General features: G+C 37.4%; 1 protein-coding gene across 2 annotated transcripts in view; it reads right to left on the bottom strand.

Moving 5' to 3' along the window:
* Window positions 1-22409, bottom strand: part of LOC136245477 (uncharacterized) — a 113994-nt gene that overhangs the window by 35147 nt on the left and 56438 nt on the right. For both annotated transcript variants that reach the window (XM_066037019.1, XM_066037020.1), the window contains 10 exons: window positions 22117-22374; window positions 20603-21420; window positions 20500-20550; window positions 20267-20446; window positions 20141-20221; window positions 19844-20092; window positions 19608-19772; window positions 18831-18977; window positions 6686-6841; window positions 152-937 (listed from right to left, as the gene is read on the bottom strand). In XM_066037019.1, the coding sequence (XP_065893091.1) occupies window positions 152-937; window positions 6686-6841; window positions 18831-18977; window positions 19608-19772; window positions 19844-20092; window positions 20141-20221; window positions 20267-20446; window positions 20500-20550; window positions 20603-21420; window positions 22117-22374 (2891 nt within the window). The remainder of the gene's footprint in view (window positions 1-151; window positions 938-6685; window positions 6842-18830; window positions 18978-19607; window positions 19773-19843; window positions 20093-20140; window positions 20222-20266; window positions 20447-20499; window positions 20551-20602; window positions 21421-22116; window positions 22375-22409) is intronic.

Genomic DNA, 22409 nt, shown 5'->3' on the forward strand with positions numbered 1-22409 from the left:
GTTACATATGTGACATGGAGATATCATCTGAACTGTCCACACATATATGGTAATAATATAAATATGCTATTTTAAGCACAGTTATCCATGTGTACGTGTTTAACAAAACATACATTTTCAATCCTCAATAATTAATGCTCACTGAACTTACATTATTTGACATCACCAGTTGATTTCTGTTCCCTTTGATTTGACTAGGCACTTCACTGATAGATGGTCTGCTACCTTCACTATCACTCAGACATTGTTGGATTGTTGGCAGTAGTGGATGAGTTTCGTCAACCTCTTGCAAGTCTGCCATTCGTCGTTCAGTTTCAGACAACTCAAGTCCATCACTAAGAGAAGGAGGATGACCAGTCACTGTTTGTAAACAAAGAACTCCCAAGGAAAAAACTACAGACAATTCAGTAGGAGGTTGTTTGGACTTGATCACTTCAGGAGCCAGGTAGGATTGGTCAGTAACAGTATCATCTACTGCTGTTAGCACTTTTGGACAAATGAAATCAGCAACTACAGCCTTAGGCTCATCACTCACCAGTACATTACGACCATGAAGGTTCGTGTGTAATATTCCAGCAGTGAGAAGGTAGTTGAGACCTTCAGCCATATCATGACACAGGTCTAGCTGTATATCAACAGTTAAGCTTTCTTTGTTTTGAGCTATGAAACTATCAAGATTGTAGGGGAGTAGTTCTGATATAAGTGTTGGACTACTTGTAGGAGATTGTTGTGAGACTAATACAAACTGCTCAACATTGGGATGTTTAATAGTTGATAGAAATGTGGTAATTTGTTTTATCATTTCCATAACACCATCAGCTGACACATCAGGGTATCCAGGTAGTAGCTTCTTGTGTGTTGTTTTACTGGCATACCATTCGGTGTTAAAAAACACTTGAGTGACTTCTCCATATTTCCCTGAACCTAACATCTGTTCCTACAATATTGAATAGCTTATATAAAACTTTTGTTCTATAGAAAGTATGCTTATAATTACTCTCTACTTTCAATTCCATCTAAATAGCTATCTAACATTCCAGCTACCTCAAAATACTCCCCCATATTTCAAAAATAAACCGCCTTAACATAAAACTTATCTGCATGGAAGATTAATACTGGCTCTACATGGCCTCATTTCTCTCACACAAAGGCTGCTTTTTGCTTAAAATGTTTTGGTCAAATGCTTCCGGAAAGACAAGCATAGAAACATATACAAATACATGCATATATATACAAATACACAAAAAAATGGAATTTTCAAATAGAGTAGGGACCATAGCACATTGATAAAAAGTACTGCAACAAGCTGGAGTATTGCACAACATTAAATCACAGTAAAACAATAAGAAATGTTATATCCAGGGGCGGATCTAGGCTTGGGTGGAGGTGTGCAAGTACACCTCCCAGCATGCTTTGCATGCTGGAACTAGGAGGGTCTGGGGGCATGTCCCTCCAGGAAATTTTTGAAAAATAGATGCTAAAATACTGCAATTTGGAGACATTTCCGCATAAAATGCATTTTTTTGCCTGTAGATATTTTATATGCTGCCTTTAGATTATAGGTATGGCTCTCTGCAACATTTGCTAATGGAAAGGTTTGGATAGGTTTAGACAATCAAGCACATGATACACCCACTCACAATTGCGTGCACGATAGAATAATAATGTTGAAACTGGAAAATTTTGACATTGAATGATACGAAATTGAATCTGAGAACATTTTCAATGGAAATTGTGTACCTGAATTAAGTATACTGGTACTGGTAATAACTACACAAGTAGATGAATCAAGTCTTTTAAACTGACCAATGCACTTCATTTTATGTATAGGCACAGGCAGATTTGGAAAAATTCCATAACAACCAACTTTTATGCTTACACTGAATGTTCTATTAGAGTAGTTAGGTGACTGTTCTATTAGAGTATCTTGATCTTGTACACCTCCAATGCTGATCCAGGTCCTTGTTGCATAATCTTTAGCACAAATCCACTGATAATTCCTTATAAAGATGTTTATAAGGTGGGTTTATGGGTATTTGTATTATTAGTTATCATATAATTATGCTAAGACAAAATTTCATTATAATCCTCAGCATATTGATCAAGTAAAGCCTAAAAGTGAGGGGTGGGGTGGGGCTTCAGCCTCCAAAGCTCCCCCCTGATATCCTTACTGTGCATTTCCATTATGGCATCTTATGCACAGCAGGGATATAACACTTTTTTGTGTGTATCTGTTTGTTAACTTTTTTTTGTAAAATAAAATTATTATGACTGGTGAACCCACACATACTGCATCAAAGGAAAGAAATGGTGCTGTTCACGAGCTATCAATTATTGTCTGAAAAGTGAATTATCCACTACATTTCATTGTCAGCTATGTTCAACCTGTTATACAGCATTACAAATCAAGAACTGTTCTAAAAGCACCTCTACAATCAAAGTAGCCTCTTTGAAAAACACAGACTATTTCCATTATGAAGGGAAGCCATCATGTGCTACCACCAAATTGACACCTATCACTGTCAGCAAAGATGAATGGGACACAAAGGAGGAGACTGGTAAGTCCATGAAGAATGCATTGTACATACTGTGGTATGCCAAAAGGCATGTGTCTGGCTGTCAAACAGTGAAAAATTAAGCTCATAGCTGTAGCCGTTATTGAATTATGCTTGTCTGAAAGCATCATTAATCAGTCAGTCAGTAAGTAGAAAATTGTTTTTTTTAAATCCGTACCAACTTGTTAAAGGGTTGATCTGAAGGCTTGTTTGGACATAGTTTTCCCTAACCAATACTTACTGCCTCATAAAGTAAGGCGGGTGATGTTTTTTATGTGCCATGCCCAAAACCTTTATAGTCCTTACTATGCAGTACTATTGTTCTGTAATATAAAGAACCTTGAGTGGGAGCATGCATTAAAGCAAATGATGATTCTATAAAAACCATACAGAATGCAACTGTTCTATATTGGGCAGTTATAGAACACTTTGATACCACAGTTCTGTATCAGGAAGTTATAGAACTGCCAGGCCTATTTGTAGGACAATAGCCTGCTATTAAATGATTGATCACTCAATTCTGGCCAGTACAACCAATCAACCAAACTGACAGCCAGTACTTCGCTGGCTGACCAGTCAACCCAACCAGTATGAGCAGAGCCACTGGATTTAATTTGTAGGCATACTTGAAGATTTTGATGATGGTTACTTGTGATCAGCAGCAGTGAATGTTGTTACTATGTTTTGTTCACATCAAATGATTAGTCCTAGAATATCACAGAAATATGCTAAATAAGTACCACAATCAAAACCTTTTAGTAGTTGAGAAGATGGACTAAACTCATCCTCTTGCTCATCCTAGTCTCATGCAGAGATGCAACACATGCACAATGCCTATTCTATCAATGATAAACAACTCTGTGAGTTTTTAATTGTTTTGTGTGTCTTGTGTATCTCAAGTTGGTGGTTTTTTATACCCATTAAAGCACTACCTAGGCTCATGCTGTAAGTAAAATATAGCACTCAAAGAGTGGTCTCAAGGCTTCATGTTGAGCTATATTTATCTCCTTCTCGCCCACTCTTTTATGTGCTATATTTGATGTGTAGCACTTGCGGCAGTGCTTTAACTCTTTCCATTATATATTAAGGGTAGATGGCAAACATGGCTAATGTATTACAGGCACACTTGATTAATTTACAATTGGTATACACTACAATTAACAGGACCTGGTTCAATTTGTTGATTATGAACTGATCAAGGTGTAGTGTACATATATGAAGAAGGTCATTAATCAAACTAAAGTTATTTTCTACCTCATTGTAAATAAGCACCCATAAAAAAGATTTTCTTACTGTTTATGAACAGGCAAAACCAAGGATGTGTTTCACAGGCATTAGCCTTCTCCAGTGGGATAGTGTTCACAGAGTGTAGGTATTACCAATTAAACTTTATTCACTGCTGAGGTAATTAAAATTTTATGTGGCACAAATATTTTCACCCAGTTTATCAAATGGTATGGTAGTATCATAAGTAGAGATTGCCCTAAAAATTTTGTGCACCGCCTGAAACCCCGCCTTTAAAAATCAACCTGGAGACATCTTATATGATGAAAATCACCTTTATGAAATAGTACTAGTATATAATACAACGATAAATATAACAAAACACTTATGGATATAGAATTTTAAAAATTACAAAAACTTGAATTTTAGTCTCACTCCCTCACTGCCTCATACCTGCAATGCCTGACCACAGTCACAAGGCTAGAGGCCAAACAAAGCAGTGCACGGTCACCATTTTATGCCACAATAACAAACTCACTAGTGGATGTGCCTTTTGGGGTTCTGACAAGTGTAGGCCCGCTTCGTCTTGCCTTTTCTTTATCTTCATTCAGGCTGCTTATCTTCTTTTTTTATCCAATGAAACCATATTGAGGTGTTAATTTTCTGTATCGCACATTCTTTCAGCAGTATCTTTCGATGCCACACTTATTTCAGAGCTGGATTTCAGAAGCGTTTTGCTACTATAATAGGTATACTAGTTAAATGTCTGCAACTTCGCGATTGGGATCCCGTTCGCAATAGGTTCGAGACCACACCCAACAAAAAAATCTAGGTGGACTAACAGTGATAGAATATGGAGACCACACCTCTTAATCTAGCTATTACTTAACAGTAAACAAGATGACCTCACCTCTTATTAGTCTAGCTAGCCTTGGCTGACTCCAGATACTCTAATACAACAGTCACTATAATACAACAGTCATGTATGATATTCTAGTCACAAGTTACACTTTAACTAGCTGTGCTACAACAAAAACTAATTTAAAGATGAAGTATAGATCTATGCAATAAAAAGTGACAAGAGATGAATGGTGGTATTACAGCATAGCTTGGTGGGAAAGTCCTTACTATGACACACTAGCTATAACAATTGTTTTGTTCAATGCCAAAGTAGGGACTTTCCCACTGAGCTATGCTGTAGTACCATCATTCATCTCTTGTTTCACTACTATTTGTTGCATAGATCCCTACTTCATTTTTAACATTTTTTAAGAATACTAGTACATTTTTATAACAAAAATAGAATTTTGCAAAAACGATGGGTTTTTGTTGTGCTGGTCACAATTAGATACTTAGTCAGTTCTGTAGAAATTTAGCTAAATGATATTTTTCTTCCATAGGAATATGTTAAAAACATTTCAGGCAGCTTTGATGCTAACTAATATTGTCAAACTGTCATGAAGGCGAAGTGAGGCTGGAAATTGGGTGATTTTTTTTGGTAGGAAAGAACAACATCTCATGACTCCTCAACTATCAAGTACTGACTTAAAACTACTGTACGTACCAATACAAAGTTGTTTATCTGTTATTAAGTGGGTTTGTTAATAATCAATACTGATGTCATCAGGATATATGGTAGTGTGTTGTGCAGTCAAGAAACTCAGTACACTACACCATGAGTTCATTGACAGGAAGACAGAGAAAACACAACTTTCATACATGCATGGCTTCTCAAAAGCACATGACATGATTTTTGAATTGTGACTGAATTTGACAAAACCCAGCTTCAACGCACAAGGCTTCGTTAGGAGATATGGCGATTTTAAGTAATGATGTAGTAACTTCTCAGTGCCTTGAAATACAAGTTCTTAAAGGTACACTTAGTTTCTTATTTTGGGGACCTTCATATTTTCACACACTTAATAAAAACCAGTATGAAACACAAATGCGTAACTTATTTGTCATGATACTTGGTGCACATTAAGCAAAAGTTGAGCATATACCAAATCTAATGCAAATCTGACAGAGTTATGGACAATTACGTACTTGCATTAAAATTCAATTTTTGTCACATCTACATGGTAAACTACTTATGGAAATCATGTATAGGTCAACCATCATAGATCAAACCTTTCATGGTAAAAGAATTTGCATACAATGTTACAAAAAACAAAAAAAAAGTAAAATTTCAAACGCTCAAACAGAACAGTCACCAAGTAGCAAAAAGCGAAAACGTTGCTGAGAGTTTAAACCAAGCATCGATACCTAACTCTCAAACCTGAACTGCTGTTGTCAGCTACTAAGCTCACATAATCTCATGAAAAAACTATTCAAGAGTATAAAGTTCATAATTTCATTGATTCTTCCAATGGAAAATTAGAACATTTATGTGTGTTTTATTAGAAGTCTTCAAAAATGTGCACTGAATTATAGTATTGCAAAAATAGGTAACAGATGGTTAATAAAATCTGCAATATACATAATACAATTGTAACTTCTGTCTTCTATAATCATCATTGTGTCTGTAAATGAGAAGAAATTACAAGCCCTAAAGTCTGACTTTTGGGTGTTTACAAAAAGGAAGAAAATTTATGCAAAACAGCTGAATGGTGTAGCCTTTAAAAGCCTGGGTGAAAAAGATTAAGAAATAGCTGCAATGATGTTAATGCCTGTATCATTAAAATTGAGTGGCATTAATCATTGCAGCCATTTCTTGCCTGTTGCCTTTTATTTTGCAACTTCTTTACTCTGGCTTGTGATTACCAAACCATAGTAGCTACACAGACGTGCTATATGAGCTGGTAACTGTTCAGCTTTTTTCAATACAATAATTGCCTTCTCATTGCATTCAATAAATATACAAATTCTGACTTGATATAACAAACATGTATTGTATTGTATTATACTTGTTGGGTTTGGTCAGCTCTTCTTCCACTCAGTTGCTTTATCATCAGTTTGTTCTCTTCTTTCAATTTAGTGCACTCCAAATCTCTTACTGTCAACCTTGATTGTGGCTCAGACAACTCATCATGGAGTTGTGTCATAACCAACTTTGAGCGCTCCTGTAGAGACAGTTACAACACAGGTAAATCTACAATGATGTATAAAGCATTTCAGCAGATAGCTTTTCCTAACAATTATGTCATATACTACAATCAAGAATTCCTTCACTATTATTACGTCACTATTTCTATATTATTGTAACAAGTACACAGAAAAATTTGGAATTTTTGACTAGAGCAGGGACCATAACACATCGATAAAAAGTAGTGAAACAAGCTGGAGTAGTGCACGATATTAAATCACAGTAAAACAATAAGAAGTGGTATATCCCTACTGTGTTTAAGATACCATTACGGAAATGCACAGTAGGGATATCTCTTATTGTTTTACTGTGATTTAATATCGTGCACTACTCCAGTTTGTTTCAGTACTTTTTATCAATGTGCTATGTAAAATTCTAAATGTTTCTGTGTACATGTTTGTTAACTCTTTTTTTTTGTAAATAATTATGACTGGTGAACCCACACATACCGCATCTGAAATGACACCACACACCCCAGCTATATCATGAAATTGAAGTATCCATTACGCTTTGTTGTCAGCTATGTTCAACCTGTCACACAGCATTTTGAATCAAGAACTGTTCAAAAAGCACCTCTGCAAATGGTGCCGTGCCCCTCAGTTATATCAATTATTGTCTGAAAAGTGAAGTATCCATTACGCTTCGTTGTCGGCTATGTTCAACCTGTTACACAGCTGTACAAATCAAGAACTGTTCGAAAAGCACCTCTGCTATCACCGCTATGAAAAATACGGATGTTTTACGTTACAAAGGGAAGCCATCATGTGCTACCACCAAAGCAACACTTTTCACTGTCAGCAAAGATAAATGGGACACAAAGGAGGACACTGGTAAGTCCATGAAGAATGCATTGTACGTACTGCAGTATGTCAAAAGGCACCTGTCGGGTCAAAGTGACATCAAACAGTGAAAAAAAATTAATCCCATAGCCTTAGCCTTTATCGAGTTACGCTTGTCTGAAGGCATCAGTCACTTACTCAGTCAGTCAGTAGAAAATTCTGTTAAAATTTTGTTTTTATAAAATTCCATAGCAACTTGTTGAAAGCATTTCGGGTCAACTTGTTTAGGCTTAGTTTTCCCTAACCAAAATACTACCTCATCGTTGTCAGGGAAAATTGAGGCTGGTTTTTCTGTTATGTTATTTTGTGGGCCATGCCTACTCCTTTGTGGTCCCTACTATACAGTACTATCATACTGTATGATTACAGTATATCTTATTATTTGATGTGATAGCACAAGTAAGTATCTTTTGATACAGTATAGGTAACAATTTCTTGGTAGTTCATTTTCTCTTAATACAGTAATCTAAAAAGGAACAGCAGTAAAATTTCAATACCCTTGCTCCCTCCAACAACTCCATCTCTTATCTTCTGTCTTTATGAAACACAACAATACCAAATTTCGTACGTATGGCCAGCATGTATATGAGGTTGAACATACCACTTTTACATGCACTTATCATTAGTTCATGAACCCACTATCTTTTATAATCCTCTGGCTTTTCTTTTGTCCACTAAGTGAGGGATGAGTATTCAGCAGTTTTAGGTTGACTTCATTGCTGTTTGGGCTTTTTATTGCTTTGATCAGCTATCAAATTCTTCCATTGGTGTCTACATTATGGCTCCACTGCTAATGTATTAGTGAGAGTGGAGTCTCTTGTCTTAGAGATGTTTGGGTGTTGTCTCTTTGATGGTCCTTTGTTCAGTTGGGATGTGTACGACTTATCAATTGTGACACCAATAATAAAATGTTCATATTGTGATAGCTGTGCATAGCAGATTACATAATGATTTTAATGCAAAAATGGCTGGCACAAAGTTTGTCAATAGTAGTGTTAGTACCTCTCTTACACTGGATGTCTCAAGATACATACATACCCATCCATGCAGCTAAGTGCACATGTCTTTTAGATGTCTTACTGTAAATGTGTGATCAGCTTCACCTTCCAGGAACAATAGTAAGGAATAACCCATATGGCATCATTTGTCATCACATCCCCACTTATGTACTCGGGCTACTGTAGGGTATTGTTTGAGTACAGTAGAACAAACATTATGATATACTTGCTATGACCATAATAAATATGCTCAGAAGCCATGGCTAGCTACATTCACCCTCTATTGTTCCCGTGAGAGGAGTGGAGGGGAATACTATAGATAAGCACATTACTATACAGACATTCACTTCCTGTTAGGAATAAGTGAATTGCATTAAACTTTAGCCTGTGTGAGATGTATTCATAAAAATGTAATTACCCAGGAAAAATATCTTGCAAAGTTACCAAGATCCTTGCAAGAAAAGGGATATTTTCAGTGCAAGATTCTTGCAAAATTGTGCATGTTTGCTGCAAGATTCTTGCATGCAAGAGTACAGCATGAGAATCTCACAAGAAAAGGGACATTTTCAGTGCAAGTGCAAGATTTTTGCACTTTTTTTGCAAGAACAGTGGAAGGATCTTGCACTGCAAATCTTGCAAGTCTTGCAAGATATTTTTTCCTGGGTAGGTATGTAGCCATAAGCACTGATCTTGTTATAGCTACACAGTGATCAAAAAGATAATGAACATGTTTTATTTTTGTCATTTTAAAATAAATCTGCAGGGCAAGGGTGTAATATTTCTCAAGATCAGAGTATAAGTGAGACTCAGTATATCTTCAATATCAACTGACCATTATGGAAAAAGATGGTACCATGGACCCTGTGATTAAAATCAGTCTTTGGAGAGGCAAACTGTGAGTGATATGTTGAGCAAAACAACGAAGGCACATAGCATCAACCCTGGCCTCTAGGAAGATCTGCAATTTTGAAAGTGTTCTAGATTCAAAGGCACTATAACAACACAGCTGTTGTAAAGAAAGCTACAGGTAATTAGCTATGTAGTTTACATGATGAATGGAATATTGAAACCTCATCAAGCGAAGTGTAAATCGAAGTACACGTGGTGGAAGCAAATCTTGTCTCTTCCTACCTAACATTGGTACAAGGGGCTTGTGGTCAGTTTCTAATATAACAAACACACTTGTGTCATAAAGGGCAAGTACACAGGAAGAGGATATCTCCCATTATAGCTGAATAAATGCATTCTCTTGAGCAGCTGTCCATGTCATCTTGGAGCTCAACAATTCCTGGAGAGGTTTTGAGATATGTGCAATATTTGGGGAAAATTTATTCATCTCATTGATCATTCCCATGGATCTTCTCAGCTCAGTAACAGAGGTTGGTGGTGTCATCCCTAGTTTTTCTTAAGATCAGGTGAAATTCCATCACATGACCTAGGAAAGATATGCAAGACTGGTAAAAGCTGCATTTACAGTACCTTTACTTAAAGCGATACCAGCTGACTGAATTATCTTAAGTGCAGCCTGTAGACTGGATTCATGTCCAGCTGAGTCTTTACTATAAACCAGAATATCATCGACATGGAAAAGCACCCCCCTGGGAGACCTAAAACCAATTCATTCATATGACGTTGATAGATTTCTGGAGCAATGGATATTCCAAATAGCAGTTTATTAAAACAAAACTTCCCAATGGGAGTTATAAAAGTGGTCAACAACTTGGACTCATTGGCTAGAAGGATCTGCCAGAATCCACTGTTGGCTTCCAGTTTACTGAATAGTGTTGCCCCTGATAGTTGTGCAAGTGTAGTGTCCACTTTAAGCATATATACGGTGCACTCCTCGTAATAGATTTTCATTAAGAGGTTTGAGGTCGACACAGATACTAACTGCCCAAGAGTCCTTGGGTACCACTACCATTGCTGCACACCAGGGGGTTGGTTCTTCAACAGGTGAAATTACCCCCAAACTTTGCATCCATTGTCATTCACTTTGCATCTTGCAACATCTTCACTTTGCAATAGGGGAAGACTATTGATAAGTACATTACTATACAGACATTCACTTCCTATTAAGAATAAGTGAATTGTATTAAACTTTAGCCTGTGTGAGATGCATTCATAAAAATGTAGTTAGGTATGTAGCCTTAAGCACTGATCTTGTTTTAGCTACACAGTGATGAAAAAGATAATGATCATGTTTTATTTTTTGTCATTTCAAATAAACTGCAGAGCAAGGGTGTAACATTTCTAAAGATCAGAGTATGCAGGTGAGACTCAGTACATCTTCAATATCAAATGACCATTAATCATGGCAAAAGATGGCACCATGGGCCCTGTGATTAGAATCAGTCTTTGGAGAAGCAAACTGTGAGTGATATGTTGAGCAAAACAAAGAAGGCACATGGCATCAACCCTAGGCCTCTAGGAAGTTCTGCAATTTTGAAAGTGTTTTAGATTCAAAGGCACTATAACAACACAGCTGTTGTAAAGAAAGCTACAGGTAATTAGCTATGTAGTTTCTACAGCTGATGGCACCAGGGCAGGTTGAAATACATATACTCTGAAGAACCAAACACCTGTACTATATCTCAGCAAAAGTTAGCATTATGAACTCTTGCATTGATCTCAGAGAACTAATTAAGGTTTGTGAAACCAAAAGTCCAATGATTAAACTAACACACGGTTCAAGCAATCAGGAGGATGTGAGATTAGGAAATAGCATGCTGTAGTGGAGAAGGCATGTAATCAAAAATAACTGCTTTACATACATAGCCCTTTGAGTATAGTATGTTTGGATTCACCTGAGCCCTCATCTCTTGTTAATAACTCTTGTTACATGCCAAACATATAGTAGCGTTGTGAAGCCCTTAAAACACTAGCACTAATAGTTAAATAAGCACTTTAATACTGGCAAGAACAAGTGAGTTATAGTTTAGTATGGGCAATTCAGGTGTGCAAACATGTTTATAACGTGAAAACATGCTTGTTCCTGTACAAACCATTGGGAGTGAACATGTGCTCACCACTGGCATTACTATATTTGGCAGGTGAACATGTACTGACTAGAACAGAAATTAATTACAGAATGTATTGAGCTAGGTTCCTGTAACAGTAGCTTTTTATCATTGAATGGGAGTCAGAGACATAGGCTGCATAACTTACATACACCAGGATTTAGTGCAGCATTTGTTTGTTGCTGATACAGTGAAGGAGAACTGTGGACATAGGCAGAATTACCTATCATTTTGAAAAACAGGTTTTTAATTGTTACTATACTAAGAAGACTTACACTACTGCCCAAGTGCAACGTTGCACTCGCTCGCACACGCAACTTTGCTTGAGATTTTAAAAATTGCTAATTAAGGGGCATGGCAACTGTTTCGCTCGCAAGACAGCATGGCAGCTGTTTCGCTCATGAGAATTGCGACCTAAACAGTTGCCACGCCCCTCAATTAGCAATTTTTAAAATTTCGAGCAAAGTTGCGTGTGCAAGCAATTGCGACATTGCGCTTGGGCGGTACCGTAGCTAATGCTTTAATTTCCTGTAACTTTGCAGAATAAAATCAACCATAAATTACAATAGCTATGTCATTTAGCATCTTTTAGACAGGCACTAGGTCAGTTGTTTCCAAATGAAAGGGTGCAAGAAAGTTTGTAACTGATAGAGGACTACCATAATTGCCAGCAGCAGAGTGTGGCATCCTATTGAGTAAAACTATTAGCCAGCCACATCATGTCCACATTCGTTTTCTACTTAAAAGGTCAGAATTTTCTTTAGTTTCTCTTCCACAGCAGCCAGATGCTTCAGTAGCATTCTTAGCCACCTATCCAGCTGCAGCAGCCACCCCAGTACAGGATGTAGGGGAGGAAATTATGTGCAGGCTGAGTAGTACTGCAAATAGAGACATTGAAATAGGCAGGATGGCCATGTTGATAGTCAGAATGAAATATTTCTATACTGTAAAATTAGGTTTGCACTGACCAACATATTGCATTTGGTCACAATTCGTCAACATAGTCACTACAAATGATTTGTATACTATTGGACTCAGTGTTTAGAATGATAGCTTTTAAGGGAAGGAGGTGATTTCATTTCACTAGTTGTGGAATCTTTTGGGGTCTGGACACCTTTTGCACCATCAATTCATAGATCCATTGCTGATCGTAGCTTATCCAAAGTGGCTAGGAGATACTTTCATTAACAACTTTCATTGTGTTCATATGGGGAAAACAATGCCTGGAATATTTTATGGTGTTGGGATCTACAAGATTTGGATGGATGACTTTCCCCATAATTGTACTCTCTTTGATGTAGTTAAACTTGTAGTTGTTATAGTTATTATAGTTTGTAGTTATTATGTAGTTCACGTTTCATCATGTAAAATAGCCATGGTTTCCCCCTGTTTTATAAACGCAATACCAATGGGTCAAATATTTTGTAATTTTTTGAGTGCTTGTTTCACAATGAAAGAAGGTGCTACCGGCAAAAACCTTGATAGCATCATGATCCCCAAAAGCTAGATAAATCTTTGTTTTGTGTCTGTACCCCAAAAGGAATTACGAATATTTCATGAATTAAAGGCTGCAGTTAGGGAAAATTGAGGCTATGTTTTTGGATGATGTTATTTTGTGGGCCACGCCTACTCTTTTGTGGTCTCTACTATACACTACTATCGTAGTGTATGATATCTGCAGGTAGTGTTGTTTTAGTATGGAGTTTTAGTTTTAGTTATAGTTAATCACTACTATACACTACTATAGTAGGTATTACTATAGTAGTGTATTACTATAGTATAGTAGCTAATTTTGACAGTCCGCAAAATTAAAACTCACTACATTTGCTGTTTTGAATAATTTGTTTTCCTAACCACATTCCCAAAGGTTAATAGTTCCTGTTTGTGAATGAGTACTCCATGACACCCCATAAATACTTTTATTAAACTATAATGTCTTTGTGTAAAAATACATGGCCTAAACAAAACTATTGGTTCTAACTTGTATGATTATTGAGTTATGGAAGTGATATAAAGGCATGTGCAAAATCCTAAATATTGCTTTTGGTCAATAATAACGCACCCACTTGAGCAAAATCATTTAATAACGGTAAAAGCAGCTTTTACGTAAGAATTAAAAGTGAAATGAAGTCTGTATTAAACTTCTGCACAGGTGAACTTTACTCTGAGGTGGTTTCTTTTCGGCGGACTGAAATACGGATGTGGTGACTTTCCTCAGACTACCTTCCCCTTGAGGTTTTCAGGCATTTAGCAACTGAAAAACAATGGTGCAGGCCTCGTACACTGCCAGGAATAGCCTATCACTTCGAGTTGAAAGGGGGCGTATTCCTTACGTACGCGAACGAAAATGAAGAACAGCTTTGAGGCTTTGTCGAGAGAATTTGTGGGAAAAAAACACGTTAGTCACACTATAAAACAGTTTAGAAGATAGTTTTGTGCGTAATATGTTGGCAAAAGCGGTTTGTTTAACAAACGCTTCCTTAGCAGTGCATAGCAACGTAATTGAACGAATTACGAATATTTCATGAATTACGAAATACGAGAATTAGCTAATAATATTATTGCACAACCCCAAACTACCCTATTGTAAAGTTGTAATACATAGTTGGTTAATTCATAGTAGTATATACTGTCTATAGTTATTCCAGATGAGTTAGCTAGCTGCATGGCGCCTGGTTTTTAGAAGTAGCACAACATCAACTTGTTTTTACTTTGTTGTCCATACGAAGACCCCACTCTCTCATAAGGAGTATCCTCTGTCTATCCCAGTTTGAAAACATGATCAGAAATAAATTCTACTTTTGCTAACTGGAAGCACTCATTGTGACCATGTGGCAGTATTAACACAGTTGTGGTAATGTTACTACCCGTTTTTAATGATCTTTGCAGAAGTATGAAAAACTAGGCCAAACACATTTATATGTCTTTTAAGCACTCTGAAATGTAGTCTTTTGTTTTAAAAAAGTACATCCAATCACATTAACAGATATTTTACTGATTGGATGAATGCTTTGTGCTATGAAATTTAAGCTTGCCCAATTATGCGAGATTTTGCAGTTCTGGTAACATATACTGTACCACTCAAACCGAATACTTGCAAGTGAAATCAAGTATGTTACAAGTCCAATTTTGGAAAATATCGGACTGATCAGAAATTGCCATTTTTGACAATTTCTGGCAACCAAATTTAAGGTTGTCACTTTTGACTAAATAGTAGGTAGATACCAAGACCAAGGGAACTAAGTGATTTAGTAACCCCGATGGCCTGAGGCTGTAGTGTCCCGAGATTATATTATTATATAGATTATATTAGATTATATTTCAGAATTATATTATTATATAGATTATATTAGATTATATTTCAGAATTATATTATTATATAGATTATATTAGATTATATTTCAGAATGCTCAGAATACACACACATATCAACATGATGATTATATGGAATCTGTTGAAGATGGATAGTACTGCTTGTCCCACAAGGTTACTGCTGGCTAGTTTATAATATAACCTCTTAAAAACAGATTCTGATCTCCATCAGAGCAGCCACTATTTGATATGTAGGAATTCCAGCTGATGCCACTGCAGAAACTGAAGCTTACATATCAGACTAAATGTGACATAAAGGTGTCAGTATCTAATTTGAGTATGGAAACAATCCATCTGGCCACTAAAGATGACAATATCATACAGTAAAGTGGTACTGTATGTTAGAGTTAAAGCACCGCCACGCGTGTGTATGGAAAATACAGTACGAGGGTGTATTTGCCTCGAGACACCCCCAAGTATTTTTCATACACACAAGCAAGGTGGTGCTTTAAGTGTTATATTGTACTTCCTGGTCGTGTCTGGCTCGGAGTGATTTTCTCTAGTACTCAAACCACTGCGATTTTTGGTGATAAGGATATCAGTAAGCGTTTAACTAATCTATTTCTAGTCATAGAACGAACTTATAGGATTAGTTTAGCTAGTTTTAGCGATTTACAATGTCACACACGTGATCAATCGTGCTGTCCTAGTGGAGTCGTGTTTAAAAAGCTTCGTGATCAGACGATCAGTAAGTGTTTATACAATCTATTCCAAGCCGTAGAATGAACTTGTAGGATTAGTTTGGCTGGTTTTAGCGATTTACAGTGTGTTGTTTACGTAACATTCCACAAATAAATTCTCCACATAACTGTACTGTATTTGCCCAATTAGCTGCATAACTGTACTGTATGACTCATACAGTACAGTTATGCAGCTGATTAGTACTGTATGGAGAATACGATACGCGGCATCGCTTTGATCCTCCCACACAAAGTACAATATATTAAGGTTTGGGCTTCTAAGAATACAGGATTGATTGTTTCACTGTTCGACATTGCTTCAGCCCAACAGGTGCCTTGTGGCATACCACAGTATGTACAATGCATATTTCCTGTGTCCTCCTTTGTGCCCCATTTATCTTTGCTGACAGCGTGAGGTATCAATTCGCAGTAGTGCCACATGATGGCTTCCCTACGTCTGACATGGATCATCCGAGTTGACTGAATTGATTGCAGAGGTCCTTCTACTAGTGGTCTTCATTTGTAAAACTAAATATAATGCTAATTTAGTAATTGATAGTTGGGGTGCACATTCAGATGAAAATAATAAGTCTGGCACAATTCCTTCTGTTCTAATGCAGTATGCGTGGGTTCACCAGTCATAATAATGCTACAAAAAATTAACGAACAAGTATAAGGGATTAAGAATTTTAAGGGGACAAAAAAAGTAGTGAAACAATGTAATTTTCCTATGCCTGAAGATATAGCTACTAGTAGCCATTCAATCCCTAATTCACTTATGGGTAATGACTGAAGTAGGGATTAAATGTCCATTAGTAGCTATATCTTCAGGTGTAGGTGACCCCATGTGTTTCACTCCTTTTTTCTACGATCCCTAATCAAATTTAAAAATCTTGGTTATGAGGCTTAACATATGAAGGAGAAGCTCGTTCCCCTCACCCCTGTACTTGCTGTATATGCTTGTAAGGCCATAGTTTTCGGGCTCAAGTTGAAAATAAGCCAGAAGGTTTCATTAGAGTGTGTAACACTACTGACAATTATTAATGACAGAGACTTGTTATCATTCATGGCAACAATGTAAGAAGTTCCATGAAGTAGAGGTCATTAGTAAAGGTGGTCTTTTGTCCCTCACATGCAATTGTAGGATGTTTTCCAACGTACTGGCCATCAATTTTCTCCTAGGTTAAAGAAATAGCTGATTGGTAGTCATCTAATGATCTGTATTCATAGCATCGTTCATGGAACTCTGCGCTAAAAGTTGGCTGTATCATTTATAGAGCCTGGAAGAGATTTCTAATATTCAGGGGCGGATCTGGGAATTTATAAGGGGGGTTTCCAGTTTAGAAAGTGGACATATACACTGATATGGGTGAGTGTGCAAACACAATGCATGCATTTGCTAGGGGATCTGGGGGCATGCCCCCCAGGAAATTTTAGAAATTTATATGCTCTGAGGCCTGAGATTGCATTTGGCAACAATTGTAGTGTGAAATTATCTGTAAAATAACTATTTACGAAGTCTATTTTTGGAGTGCTGAGCATGTACATCGCTTATTATAAGCACACATCACAATAATCAATTAAAATACTCAACTGTTGTGTAATCATTTTCAAAGGGGGTTTCCATAGAAACCTTGAAACCCCCTTAAATCCGACACTGATATTCCATTCACCACACTAGCTATCCCATTTACTTTGTGGATTTGTCCATGAGAGAACAAGATCTGCAACAGTCTGAGAAAAGTGGCTACACTGAAACCTCTCTAATCCAACACCTCTGTAATCCAGAATACCTCTATATTCTGACATTGTTTTGTATACCAAAGGACTTTTTCTATGTAATACTACCTGAATAATCCGACATCCTTGCTAATCTAACACAGAGGTTTCACTGTACCTTCACATTTTAGCAGATATAACCCACATGGCTAACTGTGGGATGATATCTGTTCTGGCACACTGGCTGCATTGTGTCTGGTGACTGTGAAATGAGAAATGGTCTTTTGACCAACATTTAGAGTTCATAATTGGCTTACCAAACCACAGCTGTGTATACTAGTATCAGCTCCTGAACTCCCTAGGAGTGCAAGAGCAACAGAATTCGACTATTAGACCGCTGAGCGTCTCCACAGATGGCTTGAGTATCTTTGTAAAGACCCTTGGGGCTGAGGAAGACAATTGAATTGGCTATCAAAAACCCTATACAAACAAGTTTTACCACGTATCATTTCATTCTGGGTCAAGATCTGCTGGCAAACTTACCATGCCAGTATAAGGAAAAATTAAGAATTTTAAGTTCAATTAGGGAGCATAGAAAGAATTTAGAGAAACAAGGGATGTCGCCTACACTTGCAGATATACTAGTGGACATTTTAATTCAGTCATGAATGGCTATAGTTAAAACCCCTCTGTTGGAGTTGAGATTTGATAGGTGGCCTGCTTCTGCAGGAGAGATTGTATCTCTAGACTCCCTCCAATACTATAGTGTCTTCTGTGGACAAATAGATTGTAGGGAGGCTGGTGGGGAGCATACATGAATGAAATGTAATGACCTTCTCGTATTCTCTGAATGTCCCATGGGTCCTGGGTTAGAATCTTTCAGGTCAACCTGAATGGGCTGATTCTGCCAGCAAAGATCTGACTGGTCTGACGTTGTCTCTGCCTTGGTTAATATGCCTCTGCCATTGTTAATACATCTCTGCCATTGATGATATGCTTCTTTGATGCAACTGAATGCATGGTAGATTTTCTAGTGCTTTGGAGATGTGCACTATTGGATGGTGTACAGCTTGTCCAATTATGTGAGTTTTTGCAGTTCTGGTCACATATATGGTACATACCACTCAAATGCAATGTAATCTCACGGGAGTGCAAGTGATCAATAAACCTGCTAATTAAAGGGCATGGCACCCATTTCACTCATGAGTATTCATAATCATGAGCAAAATAGTAGCACACCCTTTAATTAGAAAGTTTTTTAATTGCTCACACTCTCGGGAGACAACGTTGCATTTGAGCGGTTCAAGTTCAAATTTCTATACAATATAGTATGAATATTACCTCAGATGATTTGACCTGCTTCTTGTGTGTGGCTTTCTCCTGTTGCAGATCTGTTTCACTTTGTCTCAGCTGTGACTCCAACAAGGTAATCTTTTCTTTGCTTTTGGTCATTTCATCCCATAGCCAAGTAAAGAGTTTTGAACTTTTCTGTAGAATAATCATATTTCAAATATCAAAGTACATACAAAGAACAAAGTGCATAGTTAGTCATCCCTTTAACCATACAAATTAGATTGTATTATCTTTGATTGCTTTTAGGGTGATCTGGGTCAGACTTGTTTTCAACCCAGCATCACACAGCATCTATTGCAAGAAAACACTGAGAAAAGTACAAATCACTCCACCAACTAACAATGGCCATGTACCACCATTCATAAAATCAAGAAAGAGCTAAGCTTGTAGATAATGATACAGTTGTGTCACACTGTATGTGCACAGGTTGTCACTGTCAGGTATATAACGTTGTACATGCAATCTAGGAAATATACTAAAATTTAATTATTTTGGGGGTGATGCAAAATGAAACACAAAATAATGACTACACAACAGGCTGAATTTGTGGATAGCTCTAAGAAGTACAACAGAGAAATTAAGAGGAACATAGGTGTAGCCAACAGTAAAACTTCAGACTCAATCTTCCATAAGATTATAGGTTGGACTAATAGCCTACATTCCCACCAATACAACATACCACAAGTATCTTACTCATATGCCACTTATTATCACATTAGTAGAATGACATGTACAACTATGTACACTCTGCTAATAACAACATACTTCTGTTAAGTTCATCTTCTCATTCAGAATTTTTAGTTGTGACACAATTGATACTGTGGACTTTGTGGTTTGTGGTGAGGTCACAGATGTTGCAGAATCTGATAATTCTACTACTTTCTTGGAATCCATTTCCTCTAGTAGTTTACCATCAACTGACAGTGTTTCCTAGTAACAGTACTGAGATAACTACACATTCTAATGCATGATGTAGTTATAACACTGTATTGTTTACATACCATCTCAGTCCACTGCATTTTCACCAGCTCAATTTTGTCAATGGTAGCTCTAACGTCATCTACTGATCCTTCCAGTTTGTGAATTTCTTTCTGAATATCATCAGCACCAAATGATGATTTGAGCTCCTCATATTGCTTCAGTAGAGTAGAGTACTTTTGTTGCTCTTTGTCCAACTGTTGTTCCACAAACTTCTTATATGTCTCATTTTCTTTCAGTTTCACTACCAAGTGACCTTTTTGTGAGCGAACCTGTGGTGATGTCATGATCACATGGTTATCACATTATTGTAAACTAACATGTTTTAACATGTCTGCCATACTAACAAGTGATAACTGATCTTGTTCACTTCTGTTCTCTACATCATCCATTTCTTGTACCTGTAAGTGATAATAGAATAACATGTACAGTATGTATTAGTATACCATTGGTGTATCAGACATGTCAGTTTTTTGTGTTGACTGATCATCTTGTAAGTTGTCTGGTTGAAATGTTACATCTTTGTGTTGTACCAGTTGTGTATCACTTGCTGACACCATATTATTAGCTTCTGTCTTGGCTACTAGTAACTGTCGATGAAGTTGGTTTACAACTTTAGGAAGGTGCTGTACAGTAAAAGTATTAAATGTCTTGCACATGTAACAGTGAAATTACGTACCTCTAATTGACTGAGTTGAGTCTTTAGCACACCTCTACCTTCACTGGTAATCTAAAATTCAAAAGCTGACAAGCTGTCTGTATAATAAGTGATAAACACTCACCATCTCATCAAAACAAGTAAGGAATGATAAAGGACCCACACTCAATGCTTTACCAGTAGCAAGTATAGTACTGGGATAAATGGCTACATGTAGTATTCCCTTTTGATGAAGGTCAGTGAGGTTCTGTGATACTTTAGAGGTGACCAGAGGAACTACACACCTTGAAATCATCCAGTAGAGAATTGTGGAGCTGCCTTGAGCTACTGAGAGCAGCTGTAAAGTGTGAGGGGTAACTTCACACTTCTTCAGTATAAAGTTACGTGTGTCAAACACATCTTGGAGACTCAACTGTTGTAGTTCCAAATCAAGCTGTACAGCAAGCACAGTGTGAGTGCTGTTATCCTTTGGAAGCATTTGGTGGACTGGATTAGCAATGGTGTAATCCAGTAGTGGTTGAGAAGAATCAAGGTTAGTATCATATTGTGTGAGAATCTCTGTAGCTGTAGGATTGTGACAAGCTTTAACTATTTCAGTGAGGACTGAGTGATCAGCCCATGTGAAGTAGGGACTTAGCTTCTGTATCAACATAGGGGTTTGTGTTTCTTCCTGAAATGTCTCCATGACATCAGCAGCGAACAATGATATGTTGTGTTGATCACTGGCCATCAAGCAGCTACACTGCTCTAGTATTATCCTGGGATTGACATCCCTTAGTAGCAACATTGCTATCTGAAACTTTACATCTAGAAAATCTTGCAAAGCAGCTGCAGGCTTTATTGCCAATGGCTTTCCTTGACTGAGGAAACCTGGACAATACTCAGAATCATCATGACCTTGATCATCTGGGGATGGTGGAGTCACTTGAAGTACTTTTGATGCTATTTAGGGAACAGAATATCACCATATGTGACTGAATTTGACAAAACAAGGCTTCGACGCACAAAGCTTTGTTAGGAGATATGGCGATTTTAAGGAATCATTGTGTAATAACTTCCCAGTGCCTACAGCTGTGCAAACAAAATTTGCACCAATTGTTCATCTGTTCACTAGCTATCACTGAGTGGGTGTATACATTTCTGATACCCAAAATTTGCCCTGTTTTGAGCAACTTTTTTCGAGCGGGTAATAATATCACAGACGGTAGTACTAAGGGTGGGAGGGTGGGGGTGGACGGTGGTCTTAATATACGGGTATAAAATGGAGTAAGAAGACGATTGGAGTCCAGAGGCCAAGTTTGGGCTCTCCATGGCCCTTCATGGCCCTCAAATTGCTCCAAATTGACTGAGAACACTATTGGCGAGCTCTCTGTGAAGTCCCAGCTCACTACACACCATTATTACAAAGCCATGGCCATTTAATGGTGCCAATCTCACACTCGTGGCTTTGACAGGGTCGGAAGAAAGCTGCTACAGAAACCAGACTTGCCAGTGCTGAAGGAAGTACAGTGTGAAATATGATAGTATATTAGACCAGCAATCCATTTCTGGTAAAATCGTAAGTTTGATTTTGTGTGTGTGGAAGCCTTGTTATATGAAATCCGGTCACATATATGCACATGTAACAAGATATCATACCTTCTACAATAGCAACAACATCTATGCCAGCTGGTCTCTTCCTGGCTTGTAGTACTTCACAGAAACCCTGTAGTTGCTGCAGACTCATCCTTCGTAACATCTCCAAGATAAGGCAATTGGATTGGTAATTGCTGGATGAAGCCACATCAATAGGATCAACTATTAGTTGTTGAGAGATCATCAGTTGGAGAGCTACTTCAGTATCCATGTTGACTGACAGGTACTGATAATAGTGATCAATAAACTGCTTGCAAGTTCCTACACACAACCAGTATATTTGTAGCTAGTATACC

This window comes from Dysidea avara, chromosome 15 (genome assembly GCF_963678975.1).
Source record: "Dysidea avara chromosome 15, odDysAvar1.4, whole genome shotgun sequence".
Classification (NCBI taxonomy): domain Eukaryota; kingdom Metazoa; phylum Porifera; class Demospongiae; order Dictyoceratida; family Dysideidae; genus Dysidea; species Dysidea avara.